The sequence below is a fragment of the Mytilus edulis genome, chromosome 3, assembly GCF_963676685.1.
Source record: "Mytilus edulis chromosome 3, xbMytEdul2.2, whole genome shotgun sequence".
NCBI lineage: Eukaryota > Metazoa > Mollusca > Bivalvia > Mytilida > Mytilidae > Mytilus > Mytilus edulis.
The window spans coordinates 5,757,551-5,775,798 of record NC_092346.1 but is presented as its reverse complement, the minus strand read 5'-3'; the positions used below and the strand labels follow the sequence as shown (position 1 = coordinate 5,775,798).

Here is an 18,248-nt window from a genome sequence, read left to right as displayed (position 1 = left end):
AAGCCTTGAATACAAGACAATTTCCTCTTCTCTAATGATTTATATGATATACATATCAATTTCTTGTGTTATTTGATAACCATCTTGATTTTTGTCAAGTACATCTAAGACTAGCATTACAATCCAGCATAACTTTAAGTGTAAGTTTAAATTATTATGGGGAATATAACATATATATATATTCTTCCTCATGGCACTTCATGGGATGTAAATGTAATCCAACACAATAAAATTTTAGACTCAGAAAATAATTCTTCACAACCAAATATGTAGTTTATTAAAATATTTTATTAAACATTAAAAACCGTTTAATTTAGTTTCTGATAACATTAAGCAGTTTATATGTTAAATTTTTTGTTATAAATGAATTTCATTGCAAAGGGAAATAACTCCACATCATTGTTTTTTAATTATCAGGTTTTTCCAGATTTGCTCATGTTTTCACATGTGAAATGCGGTTGGTCAACTTTAAACTTCTGACATAAAAAATTTCTTTAGAAGGTGTCTGACACTAATAACTTTGTTGAACCATCTTGGAATTTATAAAATTTGTACAGAAGTTGTTTATGATATATTCATGTAGAAAGGATTCAGTGCACTTTTTTTCATCAATTTTAATAGAAATTTTGCTTTAATAGTTCAATATCAAACCATTTAAAACATAAAATTAACTTCAGAAAGATCTACAGGGACAATTGAATTATACATTCACAAGGAAATAAGTAAATTTCAGCTGTCTGCTATCTATATAAACCTTGATAGCAGGTGCTTTGTGACAAGTTAATTAATTACGCTTGTTTAAACAGTAAATGTAATTACAAGTATGTTGACCGGATAAGTTTTTTTCAGGTAAGAATGACTACCAGTTCTATTCTTGACTCATATATATATACACTTACGACAGCTAAAATAAAACAAAAAAATCAAAGAACAATTAATACAATTAACAATGATTAATGCAAGTTGTGAATTAATTAAAAAAAAAAAAAAAGGATTTCTTAGATTTTGGAATAATCTTTTTTTATGTCATTTTTTGTACTTATTGAATTGGAGATTGGAATCTTTGATGGGCATAACCCAGTGTGGGTTGAAGGTCTAGTGGTTAAGACTGATGGATACAGTACTGAAGGTCCCGAGTTCGATCTCACTCGAGACGTTGAATTTTTCAGTACATCAGTAGGGTGATTTTCACCCTCCCACACACATCTCTGGTATCCAGACTGGAGTTAAAACTAGATTGGATACTTTCGGGGCCTTGGTAGGTCGAAGTTATTCCCAGCTTGACCTGGAGATCAATCTTCTGAAATCTCTTCGTGTTGTCTGTTCCCGCAGAGAAGCCCGGCAGTTCTCTCCGAGTACTTTGGCTTCCTCCACCATAATAACAGACTTCCCGGTGTCCTACTCGCTCCCTTGGGCGGTGTTGGGTGAGGATTGTTCTGGTGGTGGGATAATATTGTAAAGGACACATCTCCATTAATCCTTAGGGAGTGTACATGGATCCACTGTACCCTTGCAGTCAATCAAGGGGTGCGTCTCAACTGGTGGAATCTCAAAGTACATACATACATTGCTTTTCTATTATATCTTTCTATGTTAAAATGAAGGATTGCTGTCTCATTGAGTTATACCCCACTTCTTCTCAAATGATTAAACCAAAGAAATATCTATTTATTTTTTTAAAATTGTATTAATACCATGTTACAGATTTACATTTTTATTACAGGTAGAAGATCCTGATCCTGATCCAGGTTATACTTTACTGTTCTACCTCAGAAAGAAATGTATCCTTTCAAACATATAAACACTAAAGCTCTGTAGTTTTTGGGGTTAAGATTGCATGAATTTATAACAAAACTCATATGAAACTGATATCATATCTTCCACCCCTGTCATGGCAAGGGTGACTTTGGAAAAGAAATATGGTCCCTAAGGTTTTTTCCAGACCAACAGTAAATACCTCGCCAAAGTGGGGCATTTGTTTGGCTATACAAGTTTTTAGGGATGTCAGATCAATAAATGATAAACTTATTATCAGATTTTCTACTCATAGAAATCATTCAAAACAACACAATAGGAAGCTGTTGTTTGCCTTAAAAAAGTTCACATTGTGGCTGGAGGCTGATATTCTACAATAACAATACCTAGAACATCTGATAACCTATATGTATTAGTGATGTACAAATGGTGCATGGCTTTTGTAAGATTATTGATATCACCTTTTATCATAAAATTAGATTAGAATATTTTAATCTATTTTTATGACATAAATGATCATGTATATATTTGTCATTTGTGTTTATCTCATTGATAGTAATAAACATGATGAATATGTAAAAAATACTTTCATATAAATAAGAAGATGTGGTATGAGTGCCAATGAGACAGCTCTCCATCAAAGTCACAATGTATAAGTAACAGATATAGATCAAAGTACTGCTTCTATACAGAGCCTTGGCTCACTCTGAATAGCAAGCTATAAAGGGCCTAAAAAAGAATTAAGTATAAAGTAATTCAAACAGGAAAACCAATGTTCTAGTCTGTATTAGCTTGATTAAAAAGACATTAAAACAAAAACAAGTAAACATACATTGAAAGAATAAGTGTGAATGGTTCATTGCTTGTGAAATTAAAGTGTGAATTATGTATACACATGTTTACATGTATGTTTCTCAATTTTTAGTGTCTTGCCTCAATAAAGTTATGCAAGTAATACTGAGGCCATCAGGAAACATTTGTGCTTGTTTGCTGCCAATGCCTCACTTGCCAAGAAAGGTTCACATCAATTGTATCTCAAGTTGATTTTATAATATCAATATATGACAACCTGATAACCTATATATCTATTAGGAAAGTACAAGTTGTTTATGACTTTTGTAAGATTATTGATATCAATAATGTTTATCATTGATTAGAATATTTTCACCTATTTTTATGAACTCAGCCATAACTAGAGCAGGTGTGATTTGTTATGCCCCATTTATGGACATTATGTGTTCTGGTCTGTGCGTTCCTTCCTCGTTCCTCCATCTGTCCTGCTTAAGGTTAAAGTTTTTGGTCAAGGTAGTTTTTGATGAAGCTGAAGTGCAATCAACTTGAAACTTAGTTAATATGTTCCCTATGATATGATCTTTCTAATTTTAATGCCAAATTAGAGATTTTACCCCATTTAAACGGTCCACTGAACATAGAAAATGATAGTGCGAATTGGGCATCTGTGTAATATGGACACATTCCTGTTTAATTGAAGTTATTGTCTAAAAGAAATGCACTACGAAATAACTGTGTTCTCAGTCCATATAACATGATATGTACACATTCCCCATTTATTTAATGTATGTACATTTTTATATGTAAATATCTCAATTTATATTGTTTGGTCTTCTGTGGATACATTATTATTGTTTGGTCTACTGTGGATACATTATTATTGGTTGGTCTACTGTGGATACATTATTATTGTTTGGTCTACTGTGGATACATTATTATTGGTTGATCAACTATGGATTCATTATTATTGTGTGGTCTACTGTGGATACATTATTATTGGTTGGTCTACTGTGGATACATTATTATTGTTTGGTCTACTGTGGATACATTATTATTAGTTGGTCTACTGTGGATACATTATTATTGGTTGGTCTACTGTGGATATATTATTATTGGTTGGTCTACTCTGGATACATTATTATTGGTTGATCTACTGTGGATACATTATTGGTTGATCTACTGTGGATACATTATTATTGGTTGGTCTACTGTGGATGCATTATTATTGGTTGGTCTACTGTCAGTGTGGATACATTATTATTGGTTGGTCTACTGTGGATACATTATTATTGGTTGGTCTACTGTGGATACATTATTATTGGTTGGTCTACTGTGGATACATTATTATTGTTTGGTCTACTGTGGATACATTATTATTGGTTGATCAACTATGGATTCATTATTATTGTGTGGTCTACTGTGGATACATTATTATTGGTTGGTCTACTGTGGATACATTATTATTGTTTGGTCTACTGTGGATACATTATTATTAGTTGGTCTACTGTGGATACATTATTATTGGTTGGTCTACTGTGGATATATTATTATTGGTTGGTCTACTCTGGATACATTATTATTGGTTGATCTACTGTGGATACATTATTGGTTGATCTACTGTGGATACATTATTATTGGTTGGTCTACTGTGGATGCATTATTATTGGTTGGTCTACTGTGGATGCATTATTATTGGTTGGTCTACTGTCAGTGTGGATACATTATTATTGGTTGATCTACTGTGGATACATTATTATTGGTTGGTCTACTGTGGATACATTATTATTGGTTGGTCTACTGTGGATACATTATTATTGTTTGGTCTACTGTGGATACATTATTATTGGTTGGTCTACTGTGGATACATTATAATGGTTTGGTCTACTGTGGATACATTATTATTGTTTGGTCTACTATGGATACATTATTATTGTTTGGTCTACTGTGGATACATTATTATTGTTTTTGGTTGGTCTACTGTGGATACATTATTATTGTTTGGTCTACTGTGGATACATTATTATTGTTTTTGGTTGGTCTACTGTGAATACATTATTATTGTTTGGTCTACTGTGGATACATTATTATTGTTTGGTGTCTACTGTGGATACATTATTATTGGTTGGTCTACTGTGGATACATTTTTATTGTTTGGTCTACTGTGGATACATTATTATTGGTTGGTCTACTGTGGATACATTATTATTGGTCGGATATCAATTTTCACGGATTTCATGGGTATTGGTGAAACACAAAATTAAACGTTCAACGAATGACAAATTTTCTAAAGGCTGGTATGAGGACCTTGGCAAAATCATGAATTTTAATATCCATGAACATGCAAGTTTTCCTTTATCCCCAAAAATTGGTACCCACCAAAGTAAATGAATCCACAGTCAAGAAATTATTAAACGTGTTGTTTTCAGTTATTGTGAAGGGAATACTTAGGCAAGCTGTGTCTTGCATTGATGGCAGTCACAGTGACTGAAGATGTGGTATGATTGCTTATGAGATAACTCACCATCCAAGTCACAATTTGTAAAAGTAAACCATTATACATTTTGTAGCTAAAGTACAGCCTTCAACTGTGTCAGTTTAAGAAGAACCACTATGTTCTTGCTATTTATATGCAGTGGAAGTAGCATTTAAACATTTCGTTACCATGATTACTATGGAGATTATTTGTCTCCCACTTGTTAGTCATGGTTTTTATACGACCACAAAAATTTAAATTTTTCGTCGTATATTGCTATCACCTTGGCGTCATCGTCCTGTGTCGTCGTCCGAATACTTTTAGTTTTCGCACTCTAACTTTAGTAAAAGTGAATAGAAATCTATGAAATTTTAACACAAGGTTTATAACCACAAAAGAAAGGTTGGGATTGATTTTGGGAGTTGAGGGTTTGAACAGTTTAGGAATTAGGGGCCAAAAAGGGGCCCAAGTAAGCATTATTCTTGGTTTTCGCACCATAACTTTAGTATAAGTAAATAGAAATCTTTGAAATTTAAACACAAGGTTTATGACCATAAAAGGAAGGTTGGGTTTGATTTTGGGAGTTTTGGTCCCAACAGGTTTTTAGGAATAAGGGACCCAAAGGGTCCAAAATTGAACTTTGTTTGATTTCATCATAAATTGAATAATTGGGGTTTTTTGATATGTTGGATCTAACTGTGTATGTAGATTCTTAATTTTTGGTCCCGTTTTCCAATTAGTCTACATTAAGGTCCAAAGGGTCCAAAATTAAACTTAGTTTGATTTTAACAAAAATTGAAACCTTGGGGTTCTTTGATATGCTGAATCTAAAAATGTACTTAGATTTTTGATTATTGGCCCAGTTTTCAAGTTGGTCCAAATCGGGGTCCAAAATTAAACTTTGTTTGATTTCATCTAAAATTGAATAATTGGGGTTCTTTGATATGCCAAATCTAACTGTGTATGTAGATTCTTAATTTTTAGTCCCGTTTTCAAATTGGTCTACATTAAATACCAGATGGTCCAAAATTAAACTAAGTTTGATTTTAATAAAAATTGAATTCTTTGGCTTTTTTGATATGCTGAATTTAATCATGTACTTAGATTTTGATTATGGGCCCAGTTTTCAAGTTGGTTCAAATCAGGATCTAAAATTATTATATTAAGTATTGTGCAATAGCAAGAAATTTTCAATTGCACAGTATTCAGCAATAGCAAGAAATCTTCAATTGCACAGTATTGTGCAATAGCAAAAAATGTTCAATTGCACAGTATTGTGCAATAGCAAGAAATCTTCAATTGCACAGTATTGTGCAATAGCAAATATTTTCAATTGCACAGTATTGCGCAATAGCAAGAAATATCTAATTGCACAATATTGTGCAATAGCAAGAAATTTTCAATTGATTGGAGTTATCTTTCTTTGTCCAGAATAGTAGTTGAATCAACTTAAATCATTGTTTTATACAATGCACAATGTATATTCACTTTTACTACCAACTGATAAATTAAAACACTCTTTACCATTCAGTGATAACAAGCACTTTTTGTTACATTTTAATATTTTATGATGTTTTTAAATGAGTAGTTATTGTTGCAAACTCCATTAGAAATTTGAATTGAGATCAGTTTTGGAAAAAGGGAAAGGGGGATGTGAAAAAAAAAATGGTGGGTGGGGGGTTTAATTTTTCTTATTTCAGATTTCATAAATAAAAAGGAAATTTCTTCAAACATTTTTTTGAGATTAATATTCAACAGCATAGTGATTGCTCAAAGACAAAAAAATTATTTTAAGTTCATTAAACCACATTCATTCTGTGTCCAAAACCTATGCTGTGTCAACTATTTAATCACAATCCAAATTTAGAGCTGAATCCAGCTTGAATATTGTGTCCATACTTGCCCCAACCGTTCAGGGTTCAACCTATGCGGTCGTATAAAGCTGCGCCCTGCGGAGCATCTGGTTTGATGTTGAAACTTAGTTCAAATCTTGAAGCCTCCAATTGGGTCAGTAAATGTAGTTGGATAAATATTACTTTAGTGCATCTCATATCCATGTCACATGTGAACAGTAAATATTAAAAATATAGTTAGACATCATCAGATAAACATAGGGAGAATATGCCTAAATTTAATATAAAATGTAAACCTAGATAATTACTAGCTGTTAAAATTATTATGTCCTTAACAGTATAATAGTATGTTTGACAGGGACAAAGCTTGGTTGCGGAGAAGGAGGATGTGGTGCATGTACTGTCATGGTATCAAAATATTTACCTGACACAAAAACTGTCAAGTAAGTGTTAACTTTGATGTGTTCTTATTATACATACCAGTACTTTTGCTTGCTTTAATTTCAAAATTGAAAAATCAAGATCCTTTCAAAGAGTAGTGAATTGTAATTTCTGGTTGTATAATGAATGTTTTAATTTTGGTGTATTTAAATATGGTACTTTCATCAAAAGGCAACATTGACTAATATATAACCTTGACCAAGTTCAAAATAAGCATATAAAAGATTTCAGGTAAGTGTGATAATAAAGCAAGAAAGCAAATAAACTTAGGCCAAATAAAAAAAAATGTGTGGTTCCAGTTACATCTGAAAAAAAGTAAGGTAGGTACGTAGGGATTTTTTTTTTATTTTATGTTTTCTTTTTACATTGAGTCTATGGGAGCATCATTCTGACTTTAACAGTGCTTAATGAAAAATGACAATAAAATCTTTAGGGTAGGCTAATTTCAAAACAAAAAGTAGGGAAGGTAGGGTCACTGGAACCACACATATATTTTTATTTGGTCTTAAACAAAAGAAATAAATCAATTCTACTGATATCAGAGAACATCAGTGTGTATATATTGGTTATCCACTAATAGATTATAATTGATAATAGAAGTGGGGAAAGTGTCACAGAGATTATTAAACAACCAAACCAACAAGCAGAAATCAGCCCACAGGCCCAATGGGTCTTCAACACACCGAAAATTCCTGGTGTGCTTCAGTTGCCTTTAAACAATAATGTATACTAGTCTGCAAAAATAAACACCACACTTAACACCTGTTACATAATTTTATTGTCATGGTGTCATAAAAATGATCACCAGGTGATCCTGCTTAAACTTTCAGACTTCTATTGGTTTAAGGTTCATCATAACAAATGGACAAATATGGCCGTATTTTCACCTCAAAAACTAATCTGTGTACAGACTTACCTGTGCTGTTTGGAATGTTTTAATGCCTAGCATCCACTAGATATATAAAAGTTATATGCATTTTGTGATTAAGATAAAATCTTTCTTGGTTTTTGATGGGCATTTTTGTTCCTTTCTCCAGAAGCTGTAAAAATAAACAAACACCTGAATTACTTTGATACTGTCCACTCACTGACTCAGATAAACTCTTTAACTCACCTGTAGTTGTGAAGATAACTCTTGTCTATGGGGGTGTTTGGATATACGCCTGAGGCGGCCTATAGTTACCCATAGGTACCTATGGTTTGATATTTTATACACAAAATATCAAACCATAGGTACCTATGGGTAACCATAGGATGCCTCAGGCGTATATCCAAACACACCCTTTGTCAATTAAGGACAATCAAAACAGTACAAACCAGTTTTTTTTACCTGAGGGAGCATCTCATAGTTGTATCACAAATTAGTTTATTTTCACACTTTTTGCATGAAGGAAAAAAAATGCCCATCAAAATCCAAAAGAGATTTTATCTTACTGAAACACAAAATGCATTTAACTTTATTATATCTAGTGGATGCCAGGCATTAAAACTTGTCCAACTTCACAGGTAAGTCTGTACTCAGAGTAATTTTTGGCATGAAAATACAGCCATATTTGTCCGTTTGTTATGATGAACCTTAATGCCTTTGTCAACTGAAAAAAATAATTCCTTCCACTGTTTTAATTTCTGTCTCAAAACAACCATCAAAAATAAAAAAGGATAAGTAGACTACAACCTAACAACACAAATAACCAAAAGAAACTTCTACAAAGAGTTTATTGCAAATATTTAATTTTGACTGTCAATCACTGTAACAAATACTGACAGTCTTTCTCAACCTTTTTGGTTTATCTTTTACAATCTGTCTGGCTTGTCTGTCTGTGTGTACAAAAACATCCCTTTCTTAATTGTTATGAAATTTATGATAGAAGAGATAAGAAAAGGAGAGAAGTCTAATGTTTTCCGGTCAGTAGGTCAAAGGTCAAAGTCTGTTTCTAAAAACTAGAAGGAAAAAATGTAAAACGGTTTTCTTAATGGTAGCTTGAGTTTACCTCTCTTGATTTAATTAAAATTAGATAGATGGAAGTAATAGGAAACTTATTAATTATTGGTCAACATTCAAAGGTCAAAGACACTGTTACTAAAAATAGATAGTTTTTGAATGGTATCCTACTTTGAATTGCTACATATATTTATACATGTAACAAATTAGCAATAATGATACATGTTTTATGTCCTTATAAACATACTAGTATTTTGAATTGTTACACCAGCAGTCCGGCATTAGTTGTCAAATTTATCCCATTTGAGGTTATTTAAATTCTTGAATTTGATTTAATAAATACTAAGACCTAATTCAGAACTACAAAATGTTTTTAGAAAACAATATACAAATCTGTTGGAACAAGACTTTGGAACGAAGAAGATATAGATATTAATGCATATTAAGATTTGAAAAACATTTGTAATTGCAAGAAATAAAGTTCAAAAATTTCACAGAGGAAGTTAAAAAAACTTGTTCAAAGGAATATTTCCTACTTATATTTTAATTACTTTGATAAGGGAATAGCTTTCTTTATATCATTACCCTAGCATAAGGAGACTGTTACAAATTAGGTTAAATATTCAATCAATTATTGACAGTAATTCAAAATGAATATGTTGACCTTTTATTTTTAGACACTTTTCTGCCAATGCTTGTCTTATACCAATATGTTCTCTACATGGAATGGCAGTCACCACTGTGGAAGGAATTGGCAGCATACAAAATGGACTTCACCCAGTACAGGTAAGATGGTCAGACAGTATAAGTTATTATGTTCAGAATATTGAATGACTCACAACTATTTTTTAAAGTATTTACAGCATATTTGATGGACTTCACTAAGGATAAGATCATATGAAATGTCCATTGTAATGAATATCCTCTTTTAAAAATAATAGGCATTTTTTGTGAAACCAAATTTTTTATATGATGTTTACCGAATTTTGATGATGTGTGAGAACCTCTGAGATTAATATAATACTTTAAATTACTTCCCAAAAAAAAAGGTTGTATGAGGTTATAACATACCATTTCTGTGACTTTAAAAGATGATTTTAAGATTAAAATCAAGAAATTAAATTATTTAATTATTATAATAAAATAAGGGATGTGGTATGATTGCCAATGAGACAACTATCCATCAAAGTCTATTTATGTATAATATTATCTTGGTGTAGTGTATTTGTCTACAGGGTAGATTCTTTTGGTTTTTTTCATGTCATCTGTTTAACCTTTTTTTATAGGAGAGAATAGCCAAGTCACATGTCATGTTTAACCTTTGTTTTATAGGAGAGACTAATAGCCAAGTCATATGGTTCACAGTGTGGGTTCTGTACTCCTGGTATTGTCATGTTTATCCTTTGTTTTATAGGAGAGAATAGCCAAGTCACATGGTTCACAGTGAGGGTTCTGTACTCCTGGTATTGTCATGTTTAACCTTTGTTTTATAGGAGAGAATAGCCAAGTCACATGGTTCACAGTGTGGGTTCTGTACTCCTGGTATTGTCATGTTTTATCTTTGTTTTATAGGAGAGAATAGCCAAGTCACATGATTCACAGTGAGGGTTCTGTACTCCTGGTATTGTCATGTTTATCCTTTGTTTTATAGGAGAGAATAGCCAAGTCACATGGTTCACAGTGTGGGTTCTGTACTCCTGGTATTGTCATGTCCATGTACACGTTGCTGAGAAATAATCCACAACCTACTGGAGCAGAAATGGAAAATGCATTTGAAGGTTATCATATTTACAAATATAGTTCAATGTATCTGCATTCTAAATCAAATTTATGAAAAAAAATGTAACCATGGTTACCTTACTTCATTTTGAGAAATACTGGGGCTAAATTTGAAAATTGAATGTTGATTTCATAGGGGGAAATAACTATTAGTTATATTTTTGATTGTAAAATTATGATTCTATTTGATATTCTCCTTGCATTTGGAGGAGATGTTTTTTAATCAATTCCTAGTAGAAAATATTAAAATTAAAATGGGTTCTATAGTCTTGTTTTCATGATATTTTACCAAAAAAGAAGTATTATCTGTTGAATTATCTCCACCTGAACTGTTTTTAGATAAAGATTGCATGAAATGCAATTAAAACCTTATGGGACTGACTTGATATCTAAATCTTCCAAGACTTATCACTACCTTTTTGAACAAAATATACAAAATATAGTGTTGATCATAACATTCTATACATCCTGTCCAGAAATTTAACGATGTAATATATGCTCAGATATTCAAGGCACAAAATGATGTTACACTTGTCAAGAAAATTACATAACTTTTGCAAGGTGCGCGAATCTAATACCTGTTCTATGTCATTGTTAAATTCATTTTAAAAAAATTGGAGTTAATCTTCCTTTGTCTAGAATTGCTGTTAAGGTGGCTTGTGGGTACAAAAATTTCAGCAAAAAATTGAACCTTTATTTTTTCATTACAAATTTTATTTATTACACTATTAGTTATTACTTTATGATATGGTAAAAAAATCAACCCAAAAAATCGAATCGGTTTGGCCCCAGATGACTTTTAAAATGTTTATATCATTGAAAAAGCTCCAAATTATCTCCCTTTGGTGCAAAAATGCCATTTTTTGGCATTAAATTTGAAATATCTTTTTTAACTCATCGGTGACCTATATTTTTTATTATTGTTTTCATATAAGCTGTACATATAAGGTGACCCCACTTTTTTATTTCATTTTTCTTTAAAGTATATGATAAAGTTCATTTATAAAAAAATATAGCGAAATCCTATATTAGAAAAAAAAAATGATTTATGCCAAGGAGCCCCTTAAATCAACTACAAGTAATGCAATATTTAATTTTACTTCCCATTGATAAATTGAAGAAATCTTTACCATTCAGTGGTTACAAGCACTTTGATTTTTGCTGAAGTCATAGCCTCTGATAGAATCAAAGATTTTTTTTCAACACTGTAAACACTGTGATGTCTGTGATAAACTCTATAGACCTATAAATAATGTTTATATACTTTCAGGTAATCTGTGTAGATGTACTGGCTACAGACCTATACTAGAAGGATTTAAATCATTTACTAAGGTAGGGTTTGCTGCTGAAAATAATTATATCTTAGTGTAAAATAGCTGTAAAGGCAATTTGAATGATAGGGTTGTTCTAGTAGTGAAATATGAGGGTATTAGACTCTTTTAATGCACCTGCTGCTAGGCAATTGTGTCATTAAAATGGAGAATGGAAATGGGGAATATGCCAAAGAGACAACAACCCAACCAAAAAAAAAAAAAAAAAAAACTACAGCAGAAGGTCACCAAGAGGTCTTCAATGTAGCAAGAAATTCCCGCACCTGGAGGCGTCCTTCAGCTGACCCCGAAACAAATATATGCTAGTTCAGTGATAATGAATGCCATACTAATTTCCAAATTGTACACAAGAAACTAAAATTAAAAATAATACAAGACTAACAAAGGCCAGAGGCTCCTGACTTGGGACAGGCGCAAAAATGTGGCGGGGTTAAACATGTTTGTGAGATCTCAACCCTCCCCCTATACCTCTAGCCAATGTAGAAAAGTAAACGCATAACAATACGCACATTAAAATTCAGTTCAAGAGAAGTCCGAGTCTGATGTCAGAAGATGTAACCAAAGAAAATAAACAAAATGACAATAATACATAAATAACAACAGACTACTAGCAGTTAACTGACATGCCAGCTCCAGACTTCAATTAAACTGACTGAAAGATTATGATTTCATCATATGAACATCAGGCACAATCCTTCCCGTTAGGGGTTTAGTATCATACCATCATAACATATATGAGAAGATCATAACCCGTGTCAGGTCAACAACTGGTTTTTGAATAAATGTGTTTAGTTCCGATGCAAAGACCCTATAAGTGAATCAATATTAACGCCAAAATGTGCAATCTTTAATGACCTGACAACAGTATCGTAACTATATCCCTTCTTAATAAGTCTATTCAAAGGTTTTGTTAGTTTTTGAGGTGAATACTGACACCTTTGTGCTTTCTAAAAAATATTTCCATAAAAAAATGGATGTGAAATACCTGAATGTATAAGAAGTCTGCATGTTGAGCTATATTTACGAATGATGTCCTTATACCGATGATAAAATTTAGTAAATGTTTTGACTAGTTTGTGATATCGAAAACCCTGGTGTAATAATTTTTCAGTAATGCATTTTCTCACTGTAGTTTACATAGTGGCATGATATAATCCTTACCCTCGAAATAAAATTTTGATGTAAATCTGAACTTCAAAATTGATTTTCCTGTTACACAAGTTGTTTTGAGATAGGGAAATAAATTCCATATTGCAGGAATATTCAAAAAGATTTTTTTTTAATACAGAACTTGATCTAAATGCTAAGAATTTTGATATAGAAAAAGTTAAGACATGTTGTAATATTGTTTGTTTTTTCTTCATTGAAAGGAGTTTTGTCAGATGGGAGAAAATTGTTGTAAAAATACAGGAAATTGTTCTAATGGTGTTGTAGAAAAAGGAGTAAGTATAACATGTATAAAGTTACTATTAAGAATGCTACAGAACTGATTGGTTTTATATTAGGTGAGCAATTCTAAAGTTATGAGTTGTCAGACAATTACACATCATAGTTTGAAAATAAGTGTATTATTGTTTGCAGTAGTTACTGGCAATCCTTTTGTCATTTGACAAAACACATAACTACAGAATACTTCCTATTTTTAACTCCTAAGTAGTGAGGCCTTCATCCCATATCAAAAGGTCAGATTTGATAGCAAGTCCAAGACAGCCTGTACATTTATTTGATCAGTATAATAACTAGACATTGATAAAAATCAACAGTTTATAAATCTATGCATCTGAATATAAAAAAAGAAGATGTGGTATGATTGCCAATGAGACAACACTTCACCAGAGGCCAAATGACACATTATCAGCTCTTTATTAGGAACACTCAAAGCCAAATATTTAATTGCCAAGGATGTATAAGAATTGAAACAATTGAAGAGCTATATGACTACAATGAACCTAAAAGTTATAGCAGTAGCCAAAGTTATTCACTTTGACTAAAGGAGTTTGAACCTCAGTATCTTAATAATTTCATTATTCATCATCAGATAACTTTAAAAAAAAAAAGGGAACATCATAAATCTTGTCAGTACTGACTCAGAAACTAATGATGACCACAGAGACTACTTTATATATTCAGAAATCATTTCGCATATTTATTATAACAATTTATGAAGAATCGGCAAAAAATGCAAGATTTATTATTGAGATTTTACAAAAAAATGCATACAGATAGATGTTTAAGATATCAGTTTGTGAGTTCTTATTAATGAGATACCCACCATGTTGAAAATATGCACTGCTATCTGTTTTGATATGATGCTATCATTAAATAAAATAAATTGTTTTTTGTGATTACAGACAGAGAATGGACAAACAAGTGATTATCTACCGTTAGATTCAACACAGGATCCTATTTTCCCTCCAGAATTACGGGTAAATATCTACCATTAGATTCAACACAGGATCCTATTTTCCCTCCAGAATTACAGGTAAATATCTACCATTAGATTCAACACATGATCCTATTTTCCCTCCAGAATTACAGGTAAATATCTACCATTAGATTCAACACAGGATCCTATTTTCCCTCCAGAATTACAGGTAAATATCTACCATTAGATTCAACACAGGATCCTATTTTCCCTCCAGAATTACGGGTAAATATCTACCATTAGATTCAACACAGGATCCTATTTTCCCTCCAGAATAAAGGGTAAATATCTACCATTAGATTCTACACAGGATCCTATTTTCCATCCAGAATTACGGGTAAATATCTACCATTAGATTCTACACAGGATCCTATTTTCCCTCCAGAATAAAGGGTAAATATCTACCATTAGATTCAACACAGGATCCTATTTTCCCTCCAGAATTACAGGTAAATATCTACCATTAGATTCAACACAGGATCCTATTTTCCCTCCAGAATTACAGGTAAATATCTACCATTAGATTCAACACAGGATCCTATTTTCCCTCCAGAATTACGGGTAAATATCTACCATTAGATTCAACACAGGATCCTATTTTCCCTCCAGAATAAAGGGTAAATATCTACCATTAGATTCTACACAGGATCCTATTTTCCATCCAGAATTACGGGTAAATATCTACCATTAGATTCTACACAGGATCCTATTTTCCCTCCAGAATAAAGGGTAAATATCTACCATTAGATTCTACACAGGATCCTATTTTCCATCCAGAATTACGGGTAAATATCTACCGTTAGATTCAACACAGGATCCTATTTTCCCTCCAGAATAAAGGGTAAATATCTACCATTAGATTCTACACAGGATCCTATTTTCCATCCAGAATTACGGGTAAATATCTACCGTTAGATTCAACACAGGATCCTATTTTCCATCCAGAATTACGGGTAAATATCTGCCATTAGATTCAACACAGGATCCTATTTTCAGTCCAGAATTACGGGTAAATATCTACCATTAGATTCAACACAGGATCCTATTTTCCCTCCAGAATTACGGGTAAATTCCTTATTTTTAAAATTGTATCTTTCCTCTTAAATTAAGATATAAAACACAATCAAATCTCACCTAAGCTCATCAAAATAGTTTTACACATGCTGTAGATTCAGTATTATTTGTTGGGTACCAATTTTCATGGATTTTGTAAGTACAGGTAAACCACGAATTTAAATGTTCAATGAATTAAAAATTTGCTATAGATGATCGTATATATGCACACTTTGGCAAAAAACAAAAAATCAAATATCCATTAAAATGCCACTTTTCCTCAATCCACAAAAATAAATGAGTCCACTGTAACCATGGTAACAGACAATTTTATAGTTTTCTGAGTATCAACAATAAAAAATTTCCTGAAACTTTTCATAAGTCAATTTGTTTATTTATTTTTGTTTTTTTCTTCAGACTGACCAATTTGACGTAGAAACTATTTCATTCAAAGGAGAGAAGGTAGAATGGTACAGACCAACAACACTTAAACAACTACTAGAATTAAAAGGCAAACACCCTCAAGCCAAACTTGTCATAGGAAATACAGAAGTTGGTATGTACTTTTCATTTTCACATCAATAGACAACTTTCGAGTTCGATGCATTTCCGTCAAAAACTCTGGTTTTAGTGAACGTCATTTGTGCATTTAGGAGCGTCACTTCTGTTTCAATGTTGATTGAGTGGTTGGAAAACTATAATTCTATATTGTACGAATTATTCAGCAAATTAACTTCTCAAAATTGACAATCAGCACTGATTTCATTAGGGAATTGTCATTAAGTACCTACAGAACAACCATTATTTTTAGTTTATCCTGCACAATGACGATCACTAAGATGCTTGATGAACGTAAATAGTGCAGGGATACAGGCGATCCCCTCTATTTGGTAAATGACGTCATAAAGGCGCGCATAATTGACGAGTTTTTGCCAGTGACGTCTATTATATAAATGGTACATAGAATGTTTTACTAAACCTTATCGATTTTAGCTTGCTTTGTTAATCAGAATTAGAGAAACATTAGGTTTATATAAACAGCAAACCAAGAACACACAATTAAAAGAACAAATCTACTTGTTTGAAATTGTTTCAAATATAGCAATTTTAGCTTTAAATCACCCTATTTTATCTTAGAATGATATTCTGAAAATACCTAAAACTTTAGACATGTGTCAATATGTCCTCTATTTTTTTTTTTTAATGAGCACAAAAATGATAAAAAAAACATGTGTTTGTATGCCAATGACATGTGAATAAAGCATAAGTAGATGTTAATGCATATTTGAATCATAGTTTGTTTTTTTTGGCCTTAAAAGCAAAATTGGCATGCACAATAAGGATTTCTGTTTTATCGTTGCTGAAAATGTATTGTTTTTGTTATTTCACAGGTTTAGAAGTCAAGTTAAAGAATATGAATTACCCAGTTATAATCGGCTGTACTCACATACCAGAACTCAACCAAATTACACAACTAGATAATGGAGTCAAGTTTGGGTCGTCTGTAACTTTAACTGATATAGAGGATACATTAAAGACACTGATAAAAAAGCTGCCAGGTAATATGGGGTCAAGGGTCACAGATAATATAGAGAATACATTAAAGACACTGATAAAAAAGCTGCCAGGTAATATGGGGTCAAGGGTCACAGATAATATAGAGAATACATTAAAGATACTGATAAAAAAGCTGCCAGGTAATATGGGGTCAAGGGTCACAGATAAGATTTTTTGTGTATTTCTCATTCTTTTCTCTTTTTCATTCAAATAAAACATTACAAGAACAGCACACATTTGAAACATAATTTTCTCGTGGGTTTGAACCCACCCCCACTGAAAAATGGTCATTTTCCGTCTATTTTCCGACTTTAAAACGACCTTGAGAGGTGAACATTGACCAGACTGTGTTTCTTTGCCATTCAAGTCTTACCCTATAGATACAGCAGTCCATTCATGCTAACTGGGAGTTTATGGGACTTAAGTGTCTTGCTGGCGAATTATTATTGTTAAGTCAGGTCTGTCTAAATGACTGTTTTTACGGATTTTTGACAAAACGGTGACCTAGATTTTACAGACTAGTTTCCGATTGGCCATATTATACCTCTTTGTGTTCCTGTACCACCTATGCATGAATTTAGGATAATAGTTTATACCTAGAATGACTACCAGTTACGTAGTGGCCATCAAAAGATGCCCACCCCCACCTGATTTTGGCTACTTTTCACGTTTTTCCGATTTTGAACACTTAAAAGGCTTTCAAAGTGCCATATTTTCATAAACAGACGTCCGAGAAGAGTTTATGGACCATGAACTGCTTGGTTGAAGTCCCTGCTATCATGACAGTTCAGGTTGGGCAGTTCGAAAAAGGTATGGAGGGTCATACGGGCCATCAAAGAATGGTTGT

The 18,248-nt window shown here is 32.3% G+C and overlaps 1 protein-coding gene across 2 annotated transcripts in view; it reads left to right on the top strand.

Moving 5' to 3' along the window:
• Window positions 1-18,248, top strand: part of LOC139515686 (xanthine dehydrogenase/oxidase-like) — a 65,257-nt gene that overhangs the window by 2,655 nt on the left and 44,354 nt on the right. The window contains exons 2-10 of one of the 2 annotated variants that reach the window (XM_071305338.1): window positions 1,724-1,781; window positions 7,220-7,316; window positions 9,934-10,042; window positions 10,908-11,034; window positions 12,306-12,367; window positions 13,737-13,808; window positions 14,718-14,792; window positions 16,262-16,400; window positions 17,236-17,403. In XM_071305338.1, the coding sequence (XP_071161439.1) occupies window positions 1,724-1,781; window positions 7,220-7,316; window positions 9,934-10,042; window positions 10,908-11,034; window positions 12,306-12,367; window positions 13,737-13,808; window positions 14,718-14,792; window positions 16,262-16,400; window positions 17,236-17,403 (907 nt within the window). Of the gene's footprint in view, window positions 1-1,723; window positions 1,782-7,219; window positions 7,317-9,933; window positions 10,043-10,907; window positions 11,035-12,305; window positions 12,368-13,736; window positions 13,809-14,717; window positions 14,793-15,793; window positions 15,857-16,261; window positions 16,401-17,235; window positions 17,404-18,248 lie in introns of those variants that run through there. The other variant, XM_071305339.1, reaches the window with a different exon arrangement.